This window comes from Convolutriloba macropyga, chromosome 12 (assembly GCF_964194025.1).
Source record: "Convolutriloba macropyga chromosome 12, txConMacr16.3, whole genome shotgun sequence".
NCBI lineage: Eukaryota > Metazoa > Xenacoelomorpha > Acoela > Convolutidae > Convolutriloba > Convolutriloba macropyga.
Genome location: NC_134479.1, coordinates 55,753,433 through 55,781,236, shown reverse-complemented (window position 1 = coordinate 55,781,236; position 27,804 = coordinate 55,753,433). Strand labels below are relative to the sequence as shown.

Here is a 27,804-nt window from a genome sequence, read left to right as displayed (position 1 = left end):
TCACTATATTACTACTAGCGATTATTTTTTACTTTCAAAGGAACTTGATTACGTTATACGGTTAATTTGAAATCATTGAAACGATGTCTTATCAGATCTTACACGATAAAAATTCTACCCTACGTGAACTTTTATCGTGTAAGGTCTGATAAGATACTTACCAGATCTTGTCAGATAACAATTCTGCAAAATTGAATTATTAGCTTATAAGATCTGATAAGTATCTTATCAGATCTTACAAGATTAAAATTTACGTGGATAAGAATTTTTATCGTGTAAGACCAGACAAGATTTTACACATTAAAAAATTTTTGATCAGCATCTTATCAGATCTTACGCGATAAAAAATCTTGAATCACTGGTGTTAGAACAACTTTTCACAACAAAAAAACAAGTCAGTTAATAAAAGATTAATTGATTTATCTCTGTGGTTTAGTTTAAAAAATCATAGAGAGTCAGTCAGTTACGGAATATATTTTTTGTTTTATTACAAGAGTAGAAATCATCTTTACTGTTTTCTCAACATCTTTGTAAAATAGTTATTGAATTAAAGTAACTAAGTTTTCTAGAAGTGCAAATTTATGCTTCATGACACTCTATTAACAACTGAAGTAGCCAGTTTAGATTAACAGGTGACGTAATTGAGTTTAAACGCGTACAGGAAACGAAAAAAACGAACATTTTGTTCTTAAATTTGCATTTTTTGCGCATTTTTTAAAGATTAATTTTTGACTCCTAATCTGATAAGAAAAGCTTTTCTGAACAATTCGTATGACTCAAATTTTACTTAATTGAGCTACAATTCCCCAGTAAATTGCAATCCAGTAAATTGTAAATTGATAAAGCAAAAACAAGTTTACTAAAGAGCTGTAGCAATACATTGGATGAGCATTATTTTGTTAATGAGCTCTTATTTACCTGCAATTCTTCTTGTAGAGCTTAATTTTTAATGCAATTTTGATGTACTTATATAACATATGACAATCGTTAGATAAATGAATTACAAAATGAAAACTGATTTCTTCGGAAAGGACTTTTAATTAAAAATGCTAGAAAACTGTAAAAAGAACAGGTTTTTCAAAATTAACATCTATTCACTTAAATCAGAACCTGAAACAGAAAACCAATGCCTATTTTTTAAAAAAAAACAAAACAGTATTTTGTATTGATTATTCAGGAAAATTATCAGTCATTTCGATCTAAAACATCACAAAACGGGAAATTCAAAAATTTGGTCCCAAAAAGAACAGTAGAGCCGACGAAGATGTCTTGGGTTATAACAGAAACAGACAAGTAACAGGAGGAGCTAATAAAATCAGTTTGACACCAAGCATTTTCAATGCGACAGAAACTTGCCAAATAAAAAATTATCAATTTTATTTTATATTAAAATTTTTTACTACCAGACGCAAAATTATCTAACTAAACGAATAGAGAAACGTGTGTTTTTCATAAAAAGAGTATTTGTTTGTTGTAGATTGGAAAATTTCATTGCGAGAACGTTAACAGTTTCAAAATTTAAGCTCACCTTTAAGTGAATAAAATTATCTTTTAGCAACAGCTTGAGTGTTCAGTTCCCTAAAAAAACCTCATTGTAGAATGCAACGAATAAACCATTAGTGAAAACCGATTTTAAAAAAATTACGGAGAATACCTATCTTCAATATTCGATTTTGAGTTTTGGATTTTTGCAAGAAATAGAGAGAGTTCCAATATAGTGAAAATTTTGCCTTTAATAAGCAATGCTTCAAAACAACACACAATTCCACTTCAAGTCTACCTGCATAAAACACAATTCCCTAACTTGATAAATTACTTTAGGAATCAGAAACTACTTTTTTTATCCAAGGTTGAGGAATGATTAACTTTGAAAAGTTCTTCAAAACTTTTTTTTATTGTTCATCGAAGATTTAGCTCATGTAACTTCTGGTTATTTTCTGCAATATCTAATATTTGAAATTGTTTGACTATGTAAATTATTTTGGACAACTATCATTTGAAAATTGTTAATTTATTAGAGATTCAGCTACTTATGTGACACCCAAGCATTATTATCAGTATCAGTAAGAAAGGTTTTAGTAAATTATGAGGAGCAATTATGCAAAAATTTATGTTGTTGTTTTTCAAGGGCTTCAAAAATTACCACTAAATTTCCATGAACGCTGGTACAATTTTCCGATTTGGCCTGTAGAAAAGAATCACACAAACACTTCGCCATTTCCTATTAATTGTTTTTGAACAAAAATCAAAAAATATCAAAAAATTCGAACCAAGTTAAACCATGGAATATTTCAAGTCAAACAAAGTTCTTTGGGAGAAAACTAAACGTGCAGTTTTTTTTCAAGCAGCATTGTTGAAGAGGCAGCCTAAGTTTTGCATAGCCTAAGTTTTTTCTAGTTTAGCCAGATGGGATTCATTCCCAAAACCAAATATCCATTAGAGCCAAAACATGTACAAATGCTTAACTTTTACTGTTTTACTAGTCTGCAATTACTCAGGGAGATTTTATGCAATGTACCTTCAAGTTTCTCTAAAAAAGAGATTATGATTTATTGTATCACGTAAACCGTTCTTTCTGTCAAGAATTCTCCTTCTGTTACAACAAAGCATTTAATATCTGGAAGAACTTCAAAGAACTCTAATCAAAAACAGTTAAATCTTTTTTAACATATTTTTGTGGCAAAAAGAGGTCTGATGATGTGAAAGAAATTGTAAAGACTTAATCTTTTGAACCAAGTTTACGTTTCCTCCGAATTTAAAAAAAGTAACTTTTATAAGTGCCAAATTCAATTTTAAGATCCGTGGACTATTTCTGTTGGCATGTCTTAGTTTCTTTATGCTTTTGGATTCTGAGAATTATCAAATGCATTTAACAACCATGCTCACTGAAAACAAATTCGCAAACTGCAAAACAAAAAAGAGTCAGGAGATATCTATCACAAAGCGAAAAAACTGATAACTTTAGCCTTGTTTTGAACAGCATCACTCACACACGCACACACAATCACTCACACTTACACTAACTCTCACAATCACACTCATACTCACACACACTCGCATACTCATAGACAAACATACATACTTACTCAGACAAACACATACACACACTCACAAAAAACACACTTACACGCACATAAAAAACATACACTCACCGAAATAAAGTTGTTCACTCGGTTTCAGTTCATGACCAAATGTTCTTCTGTTCACGTTTTTGAGTCAAAAATTAGAGCCGATAAATTCTGCGTTTGAGCCGTGGAATTTACCAAGACTCGTGTTGAGGTGTCCACTTTGAACCATACAGAGAACTGTTTATTTTTTCCGCATATTTACGCATTTCAGAAATCGTGAGAAATATATATTGAGATTTGCAAAATTGGGCATAATTGATTGTTGTCATAATGAATGATTAATGCCTCCGTTTTTTTAAAAACAGATTCTATTTTCAAAACCGTGGAAGATAAGTCAGCACAATTTTTGATCATTTTTTCATTATCTGAAAGAGCTTTTATGTGGCATACTTCTGTTCTCTTTGGATGTCATGGCTGACAGAAAATTGCAAGTCTGGTGGCTTGTCTTTTGGTTGCTAAGCGGAAAGGAAAACTTTTTCGACAACTGTGCTCATCACTTGCTAATTCTCAAGACAAGACTTTAATTGAAGATTTGTCATGTCTCGGCTGCAACAGCACTTGGCTTCGGAGAGAAAAAGACATAAAACCCTTCGAGACGCGACAAATCTATCTTAAAAATAGGGATCTTTTCTGCTAGCAGCGCAGAATACTTTCAAACCATAGCTGTGTTAGCTTTTAGTAAATGCATATTGCTCATATATGTTCACGTATAAGATTACTTAGCTTTGACAATATGTTTACACATTTATAAATGGGGGGTGCCTAACTAAGCGGGGGGGGGGGGGGGGGGGCGCTAGCAGAAAAGATCCAATAAAATTGAATTGATTTGGAGCTGTGATATTATATGCACTGATCTAAGGCTATCTAACTTCATACGAGAAGGTCTATTATGTTTAGCTGATTAGCCCATCTAGTTGTTTCTCAACTCTTTTCTCTCTACTATTCGTAGTTATAACACAGATTTTTCCAGTATTCAATTGCCGTTAAGATTTTAAACGATCGATCTTTTCAACAACTTAAAATATGTGGAATTTTAAAAGTTGGTGGCGACTGAAAAAATAAACGGACTAGTTGTTATTTTTGCCCAATGTCATGTAAACATTGTTTACTTTAAAGAGCTAGCAAGCATTGATTATTATTCTTTGTTAGAAAGATAAATTCAATGTACACAAAATCAGTCTAGCAACTAAATAGAGGTCTAGATTTTTATGCACGACGCATTTACAAGAATTACCTGCGAACAAAATGATATTACATTTGCATATACATTCACGTATATATCATCATTTTATAATAACTTACATAATACTAGATCGATTTTTGCTTATGCATGTATAAGGAGTGAAGATAGTACGCTTGTATCTTTGCGTGTATTATACTTGTAAAAGGATACACATCACACTCTATAACTACAGTACGTGTGATAAATCATAATATATTGCAGGATATTTTCTATTCACGACAAAGATGCATGTACAAATATAATCTAATCATTCTGTTCAGATTTTACTCACGTTTCTTGTATAAGACACATTTAGTCTTGTAGATTTTCACTAACTCTCCAATTGGCATACATGCAATTAAGCCGAAATTACAGAAAACCGAAATACGACCATTTTTTACTATAATTTTGTACAAAATTTGTAATTTAATAAAATTTCTTTATAACATTCGCAACTGAAATTTGCCGCAAAAAAATTCCCCACGATTTAACCATTAAAATTTGCCCAATTTTGGGCAAAAAAATTGGCTAAATTTTCGAGTTTTGAGTTCGGCTAAATATTAGTCGGCTAAATTTCCTTCCACAACCTTTGTAAGACCAGTTGTTTGTTATTTATGTCCAGAATTTTAGCAGATTAAAACGCATTTTATTTGTAATAATCATTTTGTCGAATATCTAACTATCAGTATATGCTCTTTCAAATCAATTTATCTATTTAGTTTGCTACAATCTTGTCTATATATACAATCTTTTGTATAATATATAATAATACAAGAGCTATCTATCTTATTCGTATCTTAATTGTATAGATTTAGCTTCAATCTATGATGAAAAAGTTTTATGTATTTATTATTTGTGATATCTTGGCTTTATTGTTTCGTGACAAAAACAGCTAAACAAAAATCTTTGCGTTATATTTTATATAATTTGAGTTTTATTGTTGATTCAAGAAACACAAGAACACGTTCTGAATTCAACGATTTTAGAAAAAACGTCAAAAACAATCTCTGCTTGAATTTTATTGTTTTATTTAATGAAAAGGGATTCTTTAGATGCGAATGGTAAGTCTTGATTTTTTATCTAGAAGTTTGTTATATTCAAAAACGTTTTATTTTTTTAATTTTCACTAATACCCATTTGAAGGAGTAGCAAAACATCAGTACGTCGCCAATCCTACATATCAGTCTTGTCTGCGTTTGCGAACATGAGTAACGACGTTCCCAGTGAAATGAAACTGGATGCACCTTGCCAAGACATGCAAGATCTTGACAGTCTTGACAAAACATGGATTACCTTACCAAGATCTTGATAGGACAAAAGTTCTTGGTACATCTTGATAAGATCTTTCCAAGATCATGGTAAAACATGGGAACAAAATTTTCACTGAAATCGAGAGGCGTAATAAGTAATCATAGTGTTGTGATTGCTCTTTTCCTGAACATTATATTTTTAAGTTGCTCTTTTCAAGACTTTTCGTATTTAAACAAACGTTTTTGTCCTCGGATTCTCGAATCCGTTTCTGTTAGTCATATATCAACAAAATTACGTTTCAAACCAACAAACAACGGTTTATAATTCTTTTATGCCCATAAAAAATTGTGATATGTAAAGTCTATAAACAAAGTTAGGGTGTTCTTGTCACTCATGCAAAGATCTCTCAAGCTCGTACATATCTTGATATTATCTTGCCATGTAACATGGCAAGATCTTGGCACTATTTTCCATGATTAAGTATGTTTCTTATTAAGGCTATCAAGTTTCAGTTCACTGGGTTTTGTCACCATACTTCTCGCGTGGAAGAAATATGGTTAAATTTCAATGCAAACGGATAAGAAATAACCGATTGCGGATATCAGTGACAAATATGCCCAATTTTGAGTAAAATTGAAATGGTTTTATCTCACTGCTACTGTTGTCCGCGAAAACCTATAAAGCCTAATAAAACTTGGGGGAGCAAATAATGCTGACATTTGCTTGCAAATTTGCTTGTTTTTTATATTATTCAATGGGTCTTTTTAATAGCTACTAGTTTAATCATTCTACATCGCATATTAAATTACTTGAACTTGAAATGACTTTTGATGAGTAGCAACTGCCCTGCTGAAAATTCTTAGTATATTCATAAACAAAGAACATATAATTGACACTTATAATATAATTGAATTTTAACCATATTTCTTCCACACGAGAAGTATGGTGACAAAACCCAGTGAAATGAAACTTGATAGCCTTAATAAGAAACATACTTAATCATGGAAAATCTTGACCAGATCTTGCCATATTACATGACAAGATAGTATCAAGATATGTACGAACTTGCAAGATCTTTGCAGGAGTGACAAGAACACCCTAACTTTGTTTACAGACTTTTACATATCACAAATTTTTATACCGAAATTTTGTGCCGAAATGAATACCAAAAATGGGCTCAAAAGAATTAAAAACCGTTGTTTGTTGATTTGAAACGTATTCTTGTTGATATATGACTAACAGAAACGGATTCGAGAATCCGAGGACAAAAATGTTCAGGCAAAATTCAGGCAACACTGGCTGAATTTTTACCTGAACATGCCTGGAAAACATCTGAAGAAAGTGCCCAAACAGTTCAGGGAAATTTTTCTTTTTCAGAAGTTCCTACCTCAAATTTACCTAAGTTAGTAACTTTTTAAGCAAATTGTCGAACGAGAAGGCTCTCATGAAACTGTTCTTGGAACAGAATACTCCCACGATTGTAGTTACGTACAGTAGATTGAATTACTACCCTGGGAAGAGCAATGTAGCCATGTTTTTAGTCAATCCAATTTTTTTCATCAAGCTACAAGAAAATTTACAATTTTTCTGAAGATAATGACGTCATTGAACTAGACAGGCTTAACCCCAAAGTTCAATAAAGAATTTTGAAATGCTGCACCTTCTTTTTGTACTTGGTTCTTGCAAAATGTTACTTATGTTTGAGCTAATTTGGATACCAGAAACATTATGCTTCTCGAAAAAAAAGTTTGAGTTGAAAGTAATTGTGATGATCATAGTTGGTTGAACGAAGCCAGTGATTAATTATATTTCAAATATTAAAAAAATCCAGAAAGCATAGAAGATGCAAAGTTTTTCAAAAAGCAGATTTGGATATGGGATATGAATCATTTTTTGCACAGAAAAAGTGATAAATTGTAGCACAGTAATGGCTTCCTAATAATTTCTTGAAACTTTGCTTTGATACACAAAAGTGATGCTATAGAGTTGAAGAAACTAAAGAAAGCCAGCTTTGTGTAGATATACTTCAGAAATCAGGCCAAACCAGTTATGCGTGTAATATTCTAGTCTTAGTGTCTTAATAAAGTCACATGTCAAATTTTTTAAGTTTTTTAAAGTATTTTTAAATATTTGACGAACATACCTTTAATCAAAACAATGTTTTCCGTGCCAATTGTGTGATCATTAACCGCAAAAAGAACAACCGAATTTGTTATCACATGTCTAATTACAACCATTCAACAGTTTGATTTTGCACCTGTCAATTGGCCTTTTTAAACCATTTGGACGAGATATTTAAACACAAGTAATCTTCTCTTAATCGCAATATTTTTTGACTTTTTTATATAGTGTTTCTGGACTATTACTCTAATTGAACTGAAAGTATCGCCAATGAAGAGTAGGGGGAAAAACGCAAGCACACACACAGAGAGAGAGAGAGAGAGAGAGAGAGAAAGAGAGACAGAGGGATAGGAAAGAAAAAAGGGAGTAGTGATTGCGGGATGCCATGAAAATTAGGTATTCAAAATCAAATGGAAGTGGTAGAATTTTTTTTGAAGTTTGCTTCAAAAATCTTGTGTGGAGTTGAGAAATATAAGTCACGATACGACCACATTTTTTTGTAAACCGGATTTGGTTTTTTTTTAAATTTCGATTGACAAGCCTCGAAAGAGCTGCAAAACTACGTATCACAGAATGGCCTGGGATGCCCTCATATCGATATTTTTCAGAACACAAAAATGGGTTTAGCAAAATTTTTTTGAAAAAATTAAGCAAACAGTTCTCAAAATGATCCACCTACTTTTTTTTTCTCTTTCTCTCGAAAGTAGTTCAAAAATTGGAATCTGATCAGACACGGCCAAAAGCTTCAGAGTGAAAAGGTATTTTTGATGAACGCTTATTTTTGTGATAAAAATTTTTACATCTTGGTAATTTCGAAACTAGTAAAGTAGTAGCAGAGTTAAATTTTTAAGAGGTCATGTATTTAACTTATCGATTTTTGATTGTAATATAATGTGTTTGAGCTCAAGAAAGTTATTTTCAAAATCATCGATTTCAATCAGCTATATCAGATAATACCAGATTTCATATATGAGTTTCAATTATAAGTCAACTATTGCGACCAATAGCTCAACTTATTCAGAGCAATGCAAAATAGTGAATTTTGGTTGACATGTACAATTTTTAGAACCGTTTTTTTTGTGATATTGTTTTTTGATGCAAATAAACAATTTTGACCAATTGTTAAGACAATAGAAAAAAAGAAAAAAGAATTAAAAACTGAAAAGCAGCGTTGTAAAAATTGTAACAGGATTGTAACAGGATTTTTTTGAAGATGTCGTCATAGGTTTTTGATATCAATTTTCTCTGCAAATATTCCAATTTTGAGTAACTGATAGATATCTCTGCTAATGTGTTCGAAACATTTTTTTAAAGAGTAGAGTTGAGCTTCGTCTTTCAACAAACAAGAATAGCGAAAATCAAAACTATCGTGCTTTCTTCACCGATTTCGCTGGCAAAGTTTTTTTCGACCAATAGATTATCAAAAATAACTGAATTTTTGTTTTTTATTTCTAAAATATAAAACGTTCATTTTAATTAGTTTAAATATTTAACTGTTTTTTGGGATGATTTTGATGCTTTTCATTCACAAAATAGAATTTTTTTATACGTTCTCAATTTGTTAATAGATAATATGAACAGAATTTGGCATTCATTTTTTAAAATTTTTGTTTTTGCCAAAAAGGATTACTTAACTTTCTACAAATATTGTTATTTAGATAAAACTGCATTGAAACAGAATAAAGTTCGTATATATCGTTACATTGTAAATACCCGGCGTTGGGTTCACCCTATTTCATTTTTTTGTCTGGATTTTGGTCGATAAAATTGAGATCTAAAATTACCGTCTTGTTTTCTCATTGCTTTCAGCCTTCTTTCCTTCATTTACATACTGCTGTTGTGAAATGAAATCCAAATCCTGAACTAAGAAAGAAGGTACTAAGATGTATGGAATAGGCTTGAAGACTGGGGGGGGGGGGGTGTGGCGAGGGAGCAAGATGAAATGGAGTACAAATAAGGAATAGAGGGATAGCAAAAATCAGCACATTTGGAACAAAAGTAGGTCTAATGGTCTATAGTTGTGAATATACTTGTGTGTGATACTAATGCTTTATTGTGCAGGTTGTTTTTTATAAAGATAGATAGGTAGATAGATTGATATGTAGTTTTATCATCTAACTAATATAGCGAGCTAGCTAGTTGTATAGAGAAAGAGAGAAAAGAGCGGCGGAGAGCTAGCGAGATAGAGAGAAGCAAGAGCGAGAGAGAAAGTATATAAACTACATATTCATGATAGCGCGCCTGTGATACTAATATCCGCTCAAGAGGGGTGGACTATATTTTTAAGAGGGGAGGGGGGTGTGGTTGGGTGATTTTGTAAGAGGGGGTGTCAGGATACAGAGTTGAAAGCGGGGTGGCAGGCGGGGGCAGGGAGAAAGAGAGAGAGGGGGGGGAGGGGGGTGGTTAGTTAATGTAGTTGGAATTGATATGAGAAAGAGTTATCAGAAACTAATGTGAGTTAGAGCAACTCCTTTTTCTTCCCCTTTCGCTTCCACTTTATACATACGTACATAGTAGATATATAAAGATAGATTGATAGATAGAGCGAGATATATATTAAGAGTAGGAAAAGCACCACACTGCCACAGTCTTGCTAGATTTCCCATCCCATCAATGGAGGGAGGCTTCTTAGTTTTCCTTAATTTTTACGCGTGAATCTCTTTCGCTGCTCCTACTATATGTTCTTTGGAACGAAATGATTTTTAAAGCATTCCATCTTTCCAGCATTCGTTCAATCTTTTCCTTCTTGTTTTCTTCAACCAATTTCCATTTCCCCCCAATTTTCCATCTTTTCTCCTTTCTTTTCCCTTGTATCTTTTCCCATCTTTCATAGTTTTCCCTACTTTTCCCACATTTTGGATACGACTTATGTTGTTCATACGCACGCTAATACAACAGCAATGGTCTGACTATCTATCTCTTCCCTCATTTTGTGCGTCTTCCCAGATTTTCCCACTTTTGGGCCGTTTTGTCTTCTCTTCCCATCCCCCCTCCTTCGTTTCCTTCTAAATCTTGGCCCCTAATTTTATTCTTCTTCCCTCTATTTTCTCTCCTTCTCCCTCTTCTTCCATATCCATAAATCACCCGCTCTCCTAATCTCTAACCACTTGCAGTGCAAACAGCCGAACACCCCTGTCCTCGCTCAATTAGCCTAAAGTAAACCTTTTTATCAATTTAATTTTAACTTATTTCATACCATATTTCCCTAAAAGGTTGAAAAAAGTCGCTAGTGCTTTGAAAACTTATTGAAAAATTTATTTTCTCAGTGCCGTTCTATAGCGAGTGCTGCTGCTCAAATTTACTTGTTCAGCCGTAAAGGTAATTTTCGGAGACTTTAAAATATATTTTTTTAAAATGTCATTTTTTGAAAAAATTTTCCAATCGAAATTCCTTATTTTAGTTTAGAAATTTAAAGCATTTTCAAGCTTAGTGCAATTTTTTCCTTATTTCCTTTCTAAAAATATCCCATTGATAAGTTAACTCTTAACAGGTATATTTAGGCTTGCTCACCATTTTTTCATCTTGAAAAGTTCAAAATTTTTCTGCTGAGAAAACTGTATCATCTCATATTTTTTTTACTTGTTTCACTTTATGTAATATTGACAACTGTCGTTTCTGCTAATTGAGCATTTGCTCTCTCGTCTGCTAGTTGAGCTGTGATGTCTTTCGTATCCGCAGAAGATATTCAAATCCACTCAAGTTTCCTACTCCTTCATCACACACACACAGACACATACATAACATAGAACACATCAGGTTAAAATATTCCATCATCATCATCATTGGGAAAACTGGGAAGAGGATAAAAAGTCTTCCATTATTTTCCACCGTCTCTCCTTGTCGTATTATACTCTCTTCCCAAATTTTTGACCATAGCCAGAACCGATTTTTGTTGATTTGTTTACCTGTTGTTTACGTTATTGCTGTTCTGCTGTTTATTAAAGCTTGTATGTGTTGTCTGCTTCTTTTTGAATTCGTATCTTTTTGCATTGTAACATTGAAATTGTCCGTGCTCTTAAAAACAGGTAAGATATTTGATTAGCCGTTAGACTCTTTTTAAGAACTCGCAAAAGTCAATATACAAATTTTTCTTTAAAATTGAATTTTCCAAATAATTTAACCAATTTTTTCCGGCTTTAGTCACATATCAACTGTCGTTTGCCACTTCTAAGATCTGAGACTGTGACATAAATTTCTGTTCAATTTATATTTGCAAATAATTAAAAGTCAAGCATAATTATTGAGAAGAGTTTGTCCGACTAAGCTTTTCTATGACTCTATGGTTAATTTTTATGACAGAACTGTTTAACTGATATTAATGTCGTGATGTTGGAATAAATTTCACCATAACAATGTTTTTAATTATCATTTTTTCCTATTTTCATTTTCATTTTTGCGCATTCCGCAAAATTGCCGTAAAATTGCACCAAAAAAATTTTTGTAATATTTTGTTAAAAAAAGACCCGCATCTGCTTTGATTATTAAGTGTCAATTTATGTTCTCTAATGACACATCTATACCTTTAAAAGCACTTTTGTAACAAATACAGATCTATCTGCTTTTAAATTAATAGAGCGAAAAATCACCTTAAAATGATTCCTCCGCATTTTAACAATAATAATGAAACGCGAATCTGTAACAAAATGCATTTTGTGCTTTTTAAAGTGATTCTTTTTGCCTATAGTATCCTTTGTCAATAAGCTCCCACAATTAGAAAGAACATCATTCTGCATTCTTGCTACAATGAGATTTTGGGCTGAATTTTTGCTCTTTTTCCTGTTTATTTTTGTTTATTTTTCGTCGATTTGTATCCTGATTATGGCACGCGTCACTCACCGCTGCCTAAATTTTGGGATGAACAAATTTGGGACATTTTAGCGGAGGGAAAAGGCAAAAATCCTAATTGAATAAAGGAAAAAGCCCGCAATCTTGATTATTATGAGAGGATGTTTAGATGATTAACTGTTTATGTGTGTTTACTTGTTGTTATTTACCTGTTTGCGGCTCTTATTATTTGTGTTCGTGGTACACATCTCTAAGATACGATTTTCCCGTTTTAAAATTCAATTTTTCCATTCCCTCTTTTCGCTCTTGCGCCGCTTTTCCGCATTTTGATTGCTTGAAGAGACAAGTTTTTAGTTTTCACTCATGTAGAACACAGTTTAGCTGCAGAAGCTCAAATTGATTGGAATAATAAATAAGAATAAACAAGAGTAAACAAGTAAAGAAGGAATGGCAAGCCCCGCACGTATGTACATAACTTAAAGTCACAAACGAAACAGGTATGTAGCTCCAATAATCACCAACTAAGACCATCTTTTTTATATAAAAGACACGCTATTACATCTCTTCTTAGCTCGTTAAACCGTTTTTGTCTTTCTTGCTTGTTTTCATGATTGATAATTATGCTTTTTAGCATAGCCCAATTACCTTAAACCAAAGAAAGTAACTCTCAAACAAAAAATTTTAACCAAATTAGGTTGCAAATTATTAGTTAACTAGTCAAGTTCACATTCTTAAGAATAAATTTTCTTTTGCTAACATGTGTTTATATTTTTAAAGGATCCAGTGCCTCTTCCTCCCTACCCAAACCTTTCCCCTCTCTCCAACGGACGGATTTGTGAGATTAAGCCGAATCTAATTTCAAAAGTTTGATGCTTGAAGAATCTTGCAAGATTTGAACTTAATCAAAGTTATAATCAACTTTTTTTGGCAGTTTTCAGAATTTATTGATAGCACGATTTCGAGCAGAAAAAATATTTGCATATCATTGATTAAACCAGAATTTAATCACAATTCTAAATCTTGCTAAATTTTGTGCCATTTTGACAATTTCTGGAGAAAACTAAGACTGGTGATATGAAGCGCGACAAAAAAATTCTTTTCTTAAAATTGTTTAAACAAAATTATGACAGAGCAGTTTTGTCTTATTTTTTTAATCTGTGTTCAATATTTGTTTTTATGTTTTTCAGCTGTTAAAGACATTCCCCATGGCTACTCTGTGGCCCAACGAAAGGTCACTAGGAGCTATAGTTAGAATTGTTTAAATTCTTGATACTTATTTTGGTGAACTGGGCAAACTTTTTTGCAGCTTTACTTGATTCAATTATTCAATTGAGGTTAAATGTTGCCATTTTTAGACGTTGATTCAAAGACTTTGTAGATTTTTGTAAAAAGACTTCGATCTTTTTGCCTAAAACCATTACGTTGCAATACACACCTTTTTCTTGAGTAAATGTACGCGACAATGTCACTCCGCTCCACGATTGCTAGTGACATAGTGTCACAAATGAAATAAAGTCTAAATAAAAAATAATGGCAGAGGAGGCCCTCTTGATAACAATTAAGGGCTAAGAGGACGGTTCTACTTCCTTTCACCCCGAATTTTTAAACACCCTATAGTTTAACCCCATATATTACCCCTCTGTCGTTTAACCCCTCGATTTATTCAACCTGAAATTGGTCTAACACCAAAATCTTCCTATCTTTTTGTGCTATTAGCAAAACTGGTTCATGGACTTAAATAACGCCAAACTACTAACCTTTTCAATGGTGCAGCAATAATACGCTTGCGTTTGTTAGAAATCACGTATGTAAATGTTGCCAAATTGTGTTCCCAATTAGGGTATCTTCATAGTTGACGCCTGAGATCAAATACCCTAATGAGTCACAATATGAGGATTTGATCTCATTTGGAGAGGACACCACCTCAAAATGATGGAATAGATTTCAAACTTGAATTAACACATAGCATTTCAAATACTTCCTTTAAGTTTTGATACTTTTTGTGGAAAACATCAGATTAGTCTCTGGGCCGTCTTTACCGCTGTAAAATTTCCCTGAACATATCGGGTTTTATATAAATGCCGGTCCGTCGATTCATGCATTGATAGTGTTCGCATATTCTTTCGTACAAACTAATATGGTTGTTTTACTTCGGGTTTCGACGACTCCTCAATCGATTTCGAGAGAGCTTCGGTTACTGTTAGTAATGCGTGGGGTACGGATTACTCAATTTTTTTTATCTCTTTTATAACTTTTCAAGTCACCGGCTTTCCGATGAAAGTTTTGTGATTGTGTTCACAGCTTTCGCAAATAAATTGGCATCTTGTGTAAAAGCATTAACGCGGCACTTGAACGTTTGATATTTGGAGCTTGATCGCTCAATATTACTTGAACGTATGCTATTAGATATATTTGTTTACTCTTTGAAAATAAAAATCATGTTCTTCTACTATCAATTTTTTTTCTTTTTTAGAACAAATAGTAGGCTAAAAGTCAGACATTATCAGACTGATTTGAAGATGCAATAGAACAAGAAAAAAATGTTCAACAGTTTGATTATTTTTCTATTGAATTTAAGTTTTCCTATTAGTGGCTAGATAACTTATCCTCTAATTGTGCATATTTTAATTAATTTTTAAAATTTTTTCGTTAAATTTACTGGCCGGTGATTTACAGATTAAGATCAGAATGCGTGTTATACCTCAGTGACTTCACCTCGATTATAATCTTCATTATGAGACTAATTAGAATCGATTTAAAACTGATTTTCTTCAATTATAGGAACATTAAAATCTGGGTGGAACATTGTAGGTGTTAAAGTTTTGCGGGTTTAATTGACTTAGGGGTTAAATAATTGGGGTTAAGTTATAGGCGACTAAAATAATTGGAATGAAAAGATAGGACAGCATGCGGGCCTATTGCAATTCAACACTTAACAATAATGCTTTTATTTCTCATTACCATTTAGCTTCTAAACGAAATCATAGGTAGTCAGTAAAGGAATTCGAGAAGTCAATATACGCTAATTGAAGCAGTTGTCACTGCTTTTCACAAAAGCCACAAAAGGTAGGTTCTGCTGTCCAGGTGTACGTTTTGTGGCATAATGTAGCTGTTTGAGCATGGCCTAAGCGGAAGTGACCACCGTCCGTTTTCCACTTTTCATTGATTTTTGTTCCCACTGCACTCGAAAAATATTGGTGGTATTATAAAGCCATTCGATTGTAAAATTGTGAATTAAGATGTGTTTTGAATTTTCATCTTGCTCGAGGAGTTATCCAGGTTGAACAATTTTGATAGCATTCGGCATTTTACTCTAATTTTGTTCTATTTTATCGTTATTTACGACCAATTTTAGACAGTTTTGCCCAATCGCGTCAATATTAAAACCAAATGTGTGTTTTTGATGACCGCGCGACCCGCGAAGGGGCTGTTCTTAGTTGCATCTGAGTTTTTAGAATTATACGATTTGGATTATATTGGGTAGTCATCTGTTTTTCAAGATTTTTTCAAATCCTTTTTTCCGACTTTTTAACGTCAATGAGAAGTCAAGTCATTGAAGCAGTTAATCAAGTAACACATATGGAGCAGACCCTAGTAAAGCAGTAATTAAAAACTTGTAAGAATCTTGCATGTTTATGAATTCGTTTGGAAGATTATGCTATATATTTTTTCGAAACAATATTTGAAAAACAAAAATTACTTCAGCTTGAGGAACCTCTACAGTCAAAAGGTTCAAAGCCATTCTTGTCAGAATCGTTTAGTGGGGAAAACAAATGAAGTTTATGAATTGACTCACAATAGTAATTCGGAAGTATTTTTTGCTCCCTAATTGGCACTAGAAGTAAGTTTTGGTTAAGTTGTTCATATCCGTGTAACTTTCGAAACCCAAATGCTATTTTTGGCGAAAAAATAAAACACCCTTTCAAATGAACTCAAAAACTTGCAAGATTCTTGCAAGTTTTTAATTCTTGCTAAACCAAGGGAAGAACGAGTAGTTTCAGGAATAACTTTCCTCCAATCTGCTTTTAAATTGGAGAGAATCTTTTTTGAATAAATTTTTGGGTTTTAGGAACTTTTTTACATGGAGCAATTTGACCGCCGCTAATGCCAATGTTTTCATTTTTATGTTTTTAATGTTGATACCAGTGTCCAGTTGGAGCATAGATACTTTTGACAGTAAGTCGAATCAATGACAGCAATTGATTTTTTGACATTGTCTCTATGATTTTTAAAAAAAAATTTTGCAATTTTTTTTAGTTTTAGTTTTATTTGTTGTAATTTTTGTTTTCTTGTCCCTTACTTTCACTTACGACAGGTCCATTGACCAGTTGGGAAAGTTTGAGTGTATGTATTCAATGTCGACAGCTAGTTTGTTATGTTGTCTTATATTAACATCCGTAAAATTTTGTTAAATTTTTGAGTTCTGTCGATGATTTTTGTTCTATTTGTGGTCTGACAACTAAGGTTGATCAAAGAGAGGACAATAGGGGCAATAAGTGAACTTTTATAACTATTTTATTCAGTAGTTTTTGGTTTTATTGACTTTGACGCTGTGTTTTTTGTAAGCTTTTTTGAAATTTTGTGTTTTGCCTGTATTTGTTCTTACTTTTGTTTTCTTATCATTACATCACGTTAATGACTGGTACCATAGGGCTCTCCTACTCTGCATAAGAGAATTTATATAATGCTTTCGATCTATAACTTCTGTTGTTTTGTGGCTTCCACGCCATGTATCATCTTTTTGCCCCTTTCAATTTTTGCCTGTTTTCGTTGTTCTTTTTGTGGCATCACTTATGAAATGACCTTATGATAAAACAAAATTTGTATCTTTTCTAATTTGGCCAAGTTTTTTTTATTAGCTGACATCATTAAATTATAATGCCCAAAATTTTATCTGACTTTCAGCTTGGGTCGCGTTCCCTGGATCTTGTTTTGATTATTTCAACTATTTTTGGCAGCTTTTTGATATTTTGTCTCTGTTACCATTTGATAAATCGTCGCACAATTTTCTTGTCACCCAATGAGACGGGACAAGCACCAACGGATTTGGTCAGGAACATTTTTTAATCTCTTTCAATGAGCTTGGATATTTGAAAAGGATTCCATGTAACGCGAGAAAAATTACAGAGAACAAACTCTTTGTCGATACCGAGAAATGCGCGTGATGCGCGTGGAATTTAAACAGCTTTTTGATTTCATAATATTAATGATTGCTTACAATTGACCCGACTGTGTAGCAGATTTTATTATATAATTTTTCTCGTCAAAAAAGTTTTTATTAGAGTTCATAAACTTAAAAATTCAGCCAGTTGATTATTTTCTAACAGAAGTAAAAGGATAACTCAAAATTGTATATTTTTCTGATCCAAGTTAAAATGTCAAGCTAATGAATAATTTAAATACCGCAAATCTTTCTCACCCCCCCCCCCCCCAACCACCCCACCTTCTCTGATGAAATCTAAACGAAAGCGGCATGGAGCGCCATTTTTTTTCTATCGTTGACGTTGCTTTTTTCAAAACAATTGACAAGCATCATACAACATGGAATCTATCTAAGCGAAGGGAAGTGAACATGGAATCCCGGGAACGAAGATTGTTTGTCATTGTTTAGCGTGTTTATTTATTGTTGTTTGTGTTGTTTGTTTTTGTTTGTTGTGAGTGGCGCCTCATTAGCAAGTTGCACACAATATCCTCCGCTCTCTTCGCTTCTTTTCCTTCCTGGGAAGCAAAAGGGAATTTTGATTTGGAATTATTTTCGCGGGGAGTTTGCGCCGCGATAGATTTTTGCTATTCTCCCTTTTTGATCACCCACAAATGATGTCTGCCACCGTGCATATCATTTTAAATTTAATCACCAACAATCTTTCCACAAACACCCCTCCTCGCTGCAACGCCCCCCCCCCCCAACCGCCTTCAGACACAAAAATGTATTGAGATCTGTTCACGGAAATATTTCAACCGCACGGATACAATGCAAACGAACTCCGGTGGAAATACCAGGAAAAGCTAGAAAAGTAAAAGAGAAAAATAAATCCTTTTAACTTTAACAGCTTTAGTGACGCCACTAATTACAATAGTTTGATACATTTTTAAAAATTCTATTTGGTTTCAAATTTTTTTTGACTGTAAGCGAGTTTAAGTGAAGCAAACACTGTTTGCACACAAGCCATTCCAATTTATAATAGTCTGCCTTCTAATATTAGACGGAAAACAACATCGAAAGCTTCCTTAAAAAAAGAACTGAAAGAATATTTTTGGAAAATTTTTGAAGTACCCAAAAGTAACTGATATAAAAGATGACATTGAGAGCATTAGATTTTAATTTTATTCTTTAATCTTCATGATGTACATATAAAATTGTGAGAACATTTTATGCTCGCATTTTAGGCCATTTTTTACTAATGTAAGGTCAAATTTTTAGCTAGGTAATTTAGTGATTTTATAATTTTACATAATGTTATATTCTTAACTTTACATTGCCTCTTTTACCATTTGCTTTTTATTCTTATGTGTACCAGAGGAAATTAACAGTGTTCTTTTTTTTGTTTTAATTTTTATTTTGCTCAACATTTTTAAATTTTCCGCCGTTTTTAGCCATGGACTTCGAACTCATTATCACAGTTTTAATCACCAGATTTTGCAGAATGCTCTAATTGACAATCTTTTTTTCTAAATTCGTCTCAAGATTCTCTCGAATAATAAGTTGCCATGAAGCATTAAGCATTTTTTGTGGTGAACTAAAATAAATTTCTCCAAATATTTTCCAATCAATTGAGAAATCTTTTAAATGTTTCGTCGAACTAAGACGTGTAGTTACCAGTCCTAATTCCTTGTAAGTATTTAAGAACTAAATCAGCAAGCTTTGCATCGTATCGAACATTGATTAAGAATAAGAGTCTTTTCCGAATCATAAGTACTCTAGATACTATATTTATTGTCTTTCAGTTCTTCAGAGAATAGATGCGTGTTTCAAAAAGTTTGAAAAGGTCCGTACCGACCACATTTCAAAAGTGGAAGCAAAATAGATGTAATGGATTAAAGAGCGTTGGGATCTTAAGTTCGCTATGTATCCTCGTTGAAGGTCTCATTTCAACCTTTCGAATTATTTCAACCTTCGAAAATTTAATTTAAATCCTGTGAGTGACACCTACAAAAAAATATTATCACACTGTTACCAATTCGTTCAAGTGCCTCTATGAAACTATGAAAGCCAACAAAACACAGTTCCTGTAAACATTCGTATAGCAGAAGACTTCCACAGAAATAATTTCAATATTTTTTGCTGGCCAACAATATTATTCTGTTTAAGCTCTGAGAAATATTTCTTGAAGTCTTTCGTATCCTTTTTAGATGACAGCGAACAACGAAAGGTAATGATTAAGAAAAATGTCACCTGTAGACATTAAAGGTGATGGACGACAAGGATCAACGCTTTGAAATGAACTAAACTTTGAACTGAACTTTTTAAAAGTTTTTAGGGAAATTTTGACACTTTGGATTTTTCATTAGCATAATAGGCTAATGAATTTTTTGAGATCTCCTAGATGTGTTAGTGACTAGATTTAATAAACATAAATTTGCTTTTGAACATCACTTTTAAAGCCGGAGTTTGCAGCAATTTTTAAGTTTCAGCACTCTGCTTCTGTTTGTGAATAACATGAAAAAGAACTTTTCTTTTGGCCCACAAAGCAGTTGTTTCGTAGTGTCGAGGAACATTGGTTTTCGGTAAAATTTAAGTTTTAGCACTTTCACATTTCAGGAACTAACCTAATAATATATTTTGAGGTTTAAATAATTTTAGAGAACTGAAAATGAAGAAAAATTTTTCTTTTACTTACTTTTCAAAAACACGTTTTGATACATGAAGTTCGTTTCACGAGCAATAAAGTAGTTTATTTTCCAATTGGCACAAACTTTTACAGAATAGAAAAGATCAATTCGAAGAAAACTTTCAATATAGAGGGAAGTAAAAACTGATTTTGTTTATGAAAATTATGAACACTTGTTTGGAATTTTTGAACCTGGTGATCCGTGAACTCTCTAACTCTCATGTTTTTCTTTGATGCGTTATACCAGAGGAGAATTGTTTGAAAGATCTCTGACGGTATAAAGAAAACGAAATGAGAAACTTTTTCCGTTTTCTTTATTTCAATAGTAAATAATGTTGATTTTTTTTATTTCATAAGACCTGTTTTGTACGTTTCGAAGGATTTTATATCGATGAAATGCTTGACTCTTTGAAACCTCTGTTATGAAAAAGAACTCAATAATTTATAATTTTTCTTTTAATAAAATAACTAATAATTTTTCGATCAAATAGTTTACATCGTTAGTTTCTGGCGTGAAGCTGTAAAGAATTGCTCATGACAATCATTACTCCATCTAGACTGATTAAATTTGCTGCAAATTTTTCCTTTTGGTGCCTGTTCAATTTTTCCTTCAAGATTTTAAAATCTTCTTCAGAATTCTGGAAAAACTTTTTTTTTCATAAAATGTAATTCAAAACTAAATTCTGAGAGCTACAATCAATCAAAAATTACAAATAAAGCATTTTGAAGACATTTCAAGTAATTTTAATTCAATTTCGACCAAATTCTTCTGAACATGATTTTCCATGTGGATCTTCAAAACCGCTCAACAGTTGGTGATGAACGAGCTAGAGAAATTTCATTTTCTTATTCTCAATTATTCAATTATTTGCCTTGTTATCATTTTTGGACAATCTTGCATGCACAGTTTTGCGAATATCGTTCTTTTACTGAATAATAAGTTCACTAAAATTAATTAACGTTTTTTTTGTCGTCGCAGTTGAGTTGATTTAAACATTTCTGATATCAAATTATAACTTCGCAATTTTTGTCATTTTTGCAGGATTAAAATTTCCTCCAAGCAACGTTTGATTTAACAAAATGAAGAAATAATTATCACTTCTTTCATAAATTTGCACTCAAATCTAGAAAGAATTCAATCTAGATCTAGAAACTGGAAATTAAAGCGCAACAAATAAAATTGACATTTGACAATTATTCATCAGAAATCAACCGATGAAATATTTTCAACACATTTTTATTAACTTGTTGAATGTAAATGCACGAGCATTATTGATACCCGTACCGGCTTTTTTGTGTGTAAATACATTTTTGTATCTTTTTACACATCTTTTTTGACTTAAAGTTGTCATTCTTCCGTTTTACAAGTAGTTTTTCTTCACTTTTCCTTGTATATTTCCCATTTCCCGCTCTTGCTCGGTTGTTTATCTAAATATCTGTGTGTATGTGAGTGTGTGAACAGGTAAACACAGTAAACAAAAAAGCCTTAAGTGTTGACAAATATCATGCTATGTAAATATTCCCTGTTTTCTTCAGCTCTTTCGTCTTTTCTATCCAAAAACCACCACTAGGAAATTTAAAACTCTTTTACTGTAATTATTCTAAGTTCTTAGCTTCTTATCCAACGAGGATGCTTAGTAGTTATCTCATTGGCAAGCTACTAGAAATATTGAAAAATATCTTTTTAGCAAAAAAAACAGAATTTAAAAGGTAACTTTTATTAATTATTTTCCATTTCTATGTTTAGAGATTACAACAAGTTGCCAAGGCAAATTTAGAGCTTGACTTGGAGTCACAAATTCAATTCCTACGCGTCTTGTAAACAGAAGACGGAAAAACAAACAACAACAACATCAACAACAAGTGAAGAAGCGAAGAAGGAAGCAAGGAATAAACAACGTAAACAACTAAATACTGCCAAACGAGGAAGCAAAAATAGAAAAGAAAATCAGATCAGAGCGAAAGCGAAGAGAGAGAAAAAGGAATATTTGTTATAACTTAGAGTTATCTGTGTTAACAATAATAACCGCAGTTAGTTAATTAGTGACTAGTATATTCCTTCGCTCATTGCCGATCAAAATAAACTCACAATTTTTAAACTTAAAGTGAAAAACGGCTCTGTTAAATCCCCCCTCAGCTAAGCGGGAGAAAAGAGGGAAAACACGCCAAGATAATAGCAAAGAGTGATTTTCATTTTCAAGTTTTCACAATATCTGAAGCTCAAAACGCTAATTGGATTTGAAAATTGAAGAAACGAGAGAAAAAATTGAGCAGCGAAAATTGCCGTTAAAGTGAGCAATCTCTTATTTCTACAATTGAGCAGTCATTCAAGAAAACAAAATTCTCGAGAAAAGATTCGAGGCTTAGATGCTTCCAACTCCATTTCAAACCTGAAACACATCATATACATTCCGTTATTATTGTTGTTATCATTTATAATCATTGGTTAATTAATTGAGGTGAAAGATTTGATTGTTATCTTCGGAGTCATTTGACAAAAGTCACCAAGTCAACCGAGATGGTGTTCGCTGCAGCCGCGAACGGTAAGTCACTAAATCTTTCAACCGTTTATTTCACCGTTTATTTACAACAGCAATTAAATCATACAAAGCACCTCCATTTATTATTAGGCGATTTGTTCATTGAACTAATTGAAGTTTTTTGTCAACTGTTGTTTTGAAAAAGTTTGTTTTCGCATTACCGCGTCGTTTAAGTGGAAAAAATGAAGCTGAATATCAATAAAAAGGTATGTTTTTGTGTAGATTTCTCGTATCGTGTATTTAGGGACCATTTGATATTAAACATAAAATATATAGATTTTTAAAGGGATTTTTAATCAACCTTGTCATTATCGGGAATTGTTGATTGTTAAAATAGCTGCATGGAAACTAAAATACAAGTCATATTAATTATGTCAAATTTTAATTCTAATTTAGGTGGTCGCACTTTCCATTTCAACTTTTCACTCTCAGAATCGCTTTTGGCAAGTTTGAAAGGCGATGTTGGTTCTACGAATGAAGCCAGTTCTTCCTGGAATGAAAATGAAGATCGAGAGACTGAGATCTTGCTAATGAGCAAATGTTTGAGTGTCACTTTTGGATCTCTACTCTGCCGGACGACATCGAACCACCATCAGAACTCGATTCAAATTGGGAACCCAGGCGGTTCCTCAACATCTGGACTTGATTCTGGCTTCCTAGCCCAAGAGGCAAGCTTTGTTAACAACAATAACAATGTAAACAACATTTTGGGATCTCAAGGGTGTCTTGACAGTCCAGGACTTGCAGGGATTCAGCAGTGTTCGGAGGAGCCTCTTGACTTGAGGGTTCCGTGTCCGAGTTACGATGATGGGTCAACAGCTGTCATCAGTTCAGAGGGTTGCTTGCCCATGTTGTTGCATCAAGGTACTTTTTAGTTTGAGTTCACTTGCAAAGAAATACTTTTTGTACATAAAATTCATGACACCGTCGAAATGATCTGGGATCACTGGCTACTATATCTCAAACCCCTTCCCTTCCATATCGGACAAACTATTGAACACCGACAAAATTTTCAAAAATCAACTAGTTAATTGCAGTTTTTGCATTGACATAGAGTTTATATACTAACCATTAAAATGGATAACTGCCGTTATAATGTAGATTATAACCACTGGGGGAGGGGGAGGAGGTGTGGTTTCAATCGCTTTTCAAGAAGCATTTCTATCGACCGTGTTAGTATATGGTGATGAGAGATGACAGAATATACGACAGAAGAGCTCCTTCTAAAAAATTTCCCGTTTGCAGGTCATTCAGATGGAATCGGACAACAACAGTCAACAACTGGGAAGAAACGGGCTCTTTCCCCTTTGTCTCCTCGTACAAACTCCAAGGGCTCCAATAATGGTAACATAAATCACTGAATATTGTCATTTTCATAGTCATCGTCATTTTGTAACGTGTCCCAAAAAGTTGGAATATGCGAGTGTTTCAGAAATCACTGGACATAGTTTGAAGGTCAAATGAGCCTTGTGATGTTCAGTTGCGCTTATTTTGCTTACTTCAATTTTATGGGACATATTATAGTGCCTATTTTTGTTTATATTTACACGTTTTTGCCCCAAAATTGGTCATGTAAGATTCGGAAGTTAGTCAAAATTGAAAAAAAAAGCTTGCGAACACAGAAAACCATCGCATCGCCAATAAAAGTTTTACTCAACTTAATATAGTGGCTCTTTTTCAATTTTGCTTTGGCATATAATTACAAAAATAATTTTTAATTGCTCTCTATCGAAGTTTGTCAACTCAAAATTTCTCCTCAGAAATTTATCTCAAATTCGGGGGAACAAAGTGTTCTCCTAAAGCAAGGATTTTTCATCGGCATGCTCATCTTACAATTTAAAAAAGTGGGGAATGTCGTCTTTTGGTTTGTACTGCATTCGGGTGCTTGAAATATAAAGTCTTGTCTTTTTCTCATTTATTCAGTGTAAGCGGAGAAAAAAGAAGAAATCTCGTTTAAAACTTCCAAATTTCCAAAATTCCAAAGCCCAGATCAAATATTTTTTGAGCAAAAATAACGCTTGTTGAGCACAAATTATGCTGTACTCAGTTTTTTGGTATAAGTATAAGTACAATTTTGGAGACCTAGTTTCCAAATTTTGGCATATTTTTAGGCGCTAATCAGAAACGGTCGATTAACAACGACGCGAAAGCTTTGAGACAAGACGTGTTAGAAACAGCTGCTGCTATTGCATGGAATCGATTTCCGCAAGTGGCCTCCGATTACACAACTACTACAGCGGCCACTTGTGGTGCTGCCCAAGACGGTAAAATTTTTATTTTTCTAATTTTGCAAATTTTGCTAATTGGTCAAATTCAAAGCTAAATACGGAACAATATCTGAATCAGTTATATTGTCCATATTTCTACCATCTCTTTTGTCTTTCTTTGATTTGATTTTTCGAAGTCTTGCTGAAAAGTTTCATACTGGTTATTTTGAAAAATTCGGACAATTTTGTGTGTGTGGAACAACTATAACAGTCGATAAGCGTCGGTTTCCTAAAGATTGTTCAACTGTAGCGATTTTTTTCATTGCCTCATGATATTTGGCCTGTTAGAAAATTCTTTTAGCAATTTCTAATCAATAGATGATGAAGTATTTGTAAAGAACATTTTTCTAGAAATTCTTAACTTGAAAATGTTCAAAGTTTTCTTTTCAGGATCTGACGAAAGCAACGAAGAACTGGCAAATCTAGACAGTGAAATAATCCACAAGACTACCAGTCTAGTTTCGAACGAGTACTTCGCTCTTGTAACTGGCGCCGCCGCCAACAATCAGAACAAAAATTCGAAACCAGATGACATGTCAGGTAATAGTGCGACCTCTAGCGGCGATAAGCGACAATTCCGATTGTCAGAATGGGAGAGAACTAACTTTAGGTGCAGCATTTGTGGAAAAATGTTTAAGCATTTGACGAATGTCAGTCGACATAAGCGAATGATTCACAATGCGAGTTTCGACTCGCCTCCTGTTTGTGCTGAAGCGACAGAAAACAGCTCTACTTCTAAAACTGACGAACCAGGTGTAGTTCCTTCGGAAAATGAGCCCAACACGTCTCAAACTTTGGCAATTTCTGATCAAACCACCCCCGAAATTAAACTGCCGGAAAGCTCTGAACACGATATAGTTATAACCAAACCCAAAATTGTGGAAAAGGCTATGGAAAAGGAAATGCCCCCGATGGAGATAAGTCACAAAATTGAAAATCATTTCACGTCTTCTGAAAAAGTTGAACAGAGGCCTGAAATTCTGACAAATAACGGGAACGAAATGAGAAAAAGTGTGATTGAACAAAATGTTCACAATAATAATCAAGCTAATTCTGCAAATTCGATGCTAATGGACACTCAAATGACTAATTTAGCTAATATTTTATGCTCAACTTCTGCGCCGAATGCGGTGAATTTAGCCGGTATGGGTGAAAATCAGCTGAAACAGGGTTTAAGTCCATCGCCCGGGCTGTTAGAAAGTTTTCACGCCGAGAATTTGGGCAATTTGCAGTCGTTCACAGCGGAACAGATGACAAATTTTGAACAGCAAAACTCGACGAAAGCTTTGCTGAATTTACTAATGGACATAAATAAAACTACGATTAATTCTGCTCTCAGTTTGCAAGCTCAACAACTGTGCACAGCTCCGACTAATGATGTTAACCAAATGGCAACATCGCCCCAAAGTTTGGGTAATTTTAGCCCCGAAAGCTCAGCGTCTAAAAATTCAAAAGCCGCTCAAAGAAGACTTAAAAAACCCGTTCCGAAAAATACGTTCCAATATAGCAAAGTTCGTTTACCCTTTCCGATAGAAATTTCACCCGAAGAACGAAGTTCACTGGCTTGCAATGTTTGCAAATATCAGTTCACAATTTTATCAAATTTAAGACGACATAAAAAAGTATATGGTCATTATGAAAAACATATCTGCCCGAAATGCAAAGAAATATTCACATCTAAAGATCGGTTTAACACCCACACCGCGAAATGCGACGGGTCTGTAAAACCGCAATCTTCAATGCAAAACGAACACGACTCAAACAGCATGCAAAGTTCCGAAGAAATGACGATGAAATCCGAATTCGACGCGACTCATATTGACGAAGACGGCTTTTCCGACGAACTGGACGACGAACAAAGTTATGACGGCATGGATTGCGCAACACCGACAGCCGATTGCGCAATACCGTCTGGCGATAGCGCAAGTTGCTCAGCGACGTCTGAAAGTTACGTAACAGCTAATCTGTCCTCAACAGATTGCGTAATAAGTTCTGTGAAAAAAGAAACAATTTCGCAATCAAGTAAAATTTCGCCGACTGGAAGTTTAGCAGAAAATATTCCTCAAAGTTCGCAAATTACTGGTCAACAAAAATTACAACAGCAAAACTTGCAAGTCCTAAATTGCCAAAACTAATTTTAACATAATTGTCACAAATAACTCTTTTTAGTAATGGCTTCAGTTTTTAAACAGTCCTTTCAATGTTGCCTACGCTTTATCCTCGTTGCTTATTTCTCATGAAGAGTCTTTGAATTTTTTTTAAAAAATTGCCAAATAGCTGAATGTGTTGTTACTAAAAAAATAGGGAACTTCTGGAGTAAAATAAGTATAAATGCAGATATTGACCCGGAAGATTTCGTTAAATTTATTAAGGCCTATTTTTTTAAACTGATAAAATAAAAACAGTAGAAATTATAATTTATTAGGGCCTTATATTTTTCACTGATAAAACAAAAACAAGAGAAATAAAAGTTGCTCCGCTGTAGTTTTGTAGAATTGACTGACTGAAGAATAAGAATGTGGAATTTACTCAAATTGTTCAGTAATTTTTGCTAAAAGGTAAGAACGATTTTTCTAAAATATCAACTGTCGTCTTCAAAGATTCTTTGTTAAATGTGCTTAAAAATAGATAGCTGCTATCCTTTTTCAATATTCTGACTTT

The 27,804-nt window shown here is 33.4% G+C and overlaps 1 protein-coding gene across 8 annotated transcripts in view; it reads left to right on the top strand.

Moving 5' to 3' along the window:
- Positions 1–27,442, top strand: part of LOC142351059 (uncharacterized) — a 76,698-nt gene extending 49,256 nt beyond the window's left edge. For 3 of the 8 annotated variants that reach the window (XM_075403129.1, XM_075403132.1, XM_075403131.1), the window contains exons 2-6: positions 22,084–22,879; positions 23,273–23,740; positions 24,122–24,220; positions 24,988–25,140; positions 25,534–27,442. In XM_075403129.1, the coding sequence (XP_075259244.1) occupies positions 22,855–22,879; positions 23,273–23,740; positions 24,122–24,220; positions 24,988–25,140; positions 25,534–27,278 (2,490 nt within the window). In that variant the 5' untranslated portion in view covers positions 22,084–22,854 and the 3' untranslated portion in view covers positions 27,279–27,442. Of the gene's footprint in view, positions 1–5,272; positions 5,412–10,946; positions 11,041–11,310; positions 11,748–12,743; positions 13,005–22,083; positions 22,880–22,932; positions 23,083–23,272; positions 23,741–24,121; positions 24,221–24,987; positions 25,141–25,533 lie in introns of those variants that run through there. The other 5 variants (XM_075403130.1, XM_075403135.1, XM_075403134.1 and 2 more) reach the window with 5 other exon arrangements.
- Positions 27,443–27,804: the final 362 nt, after the last annotated feature.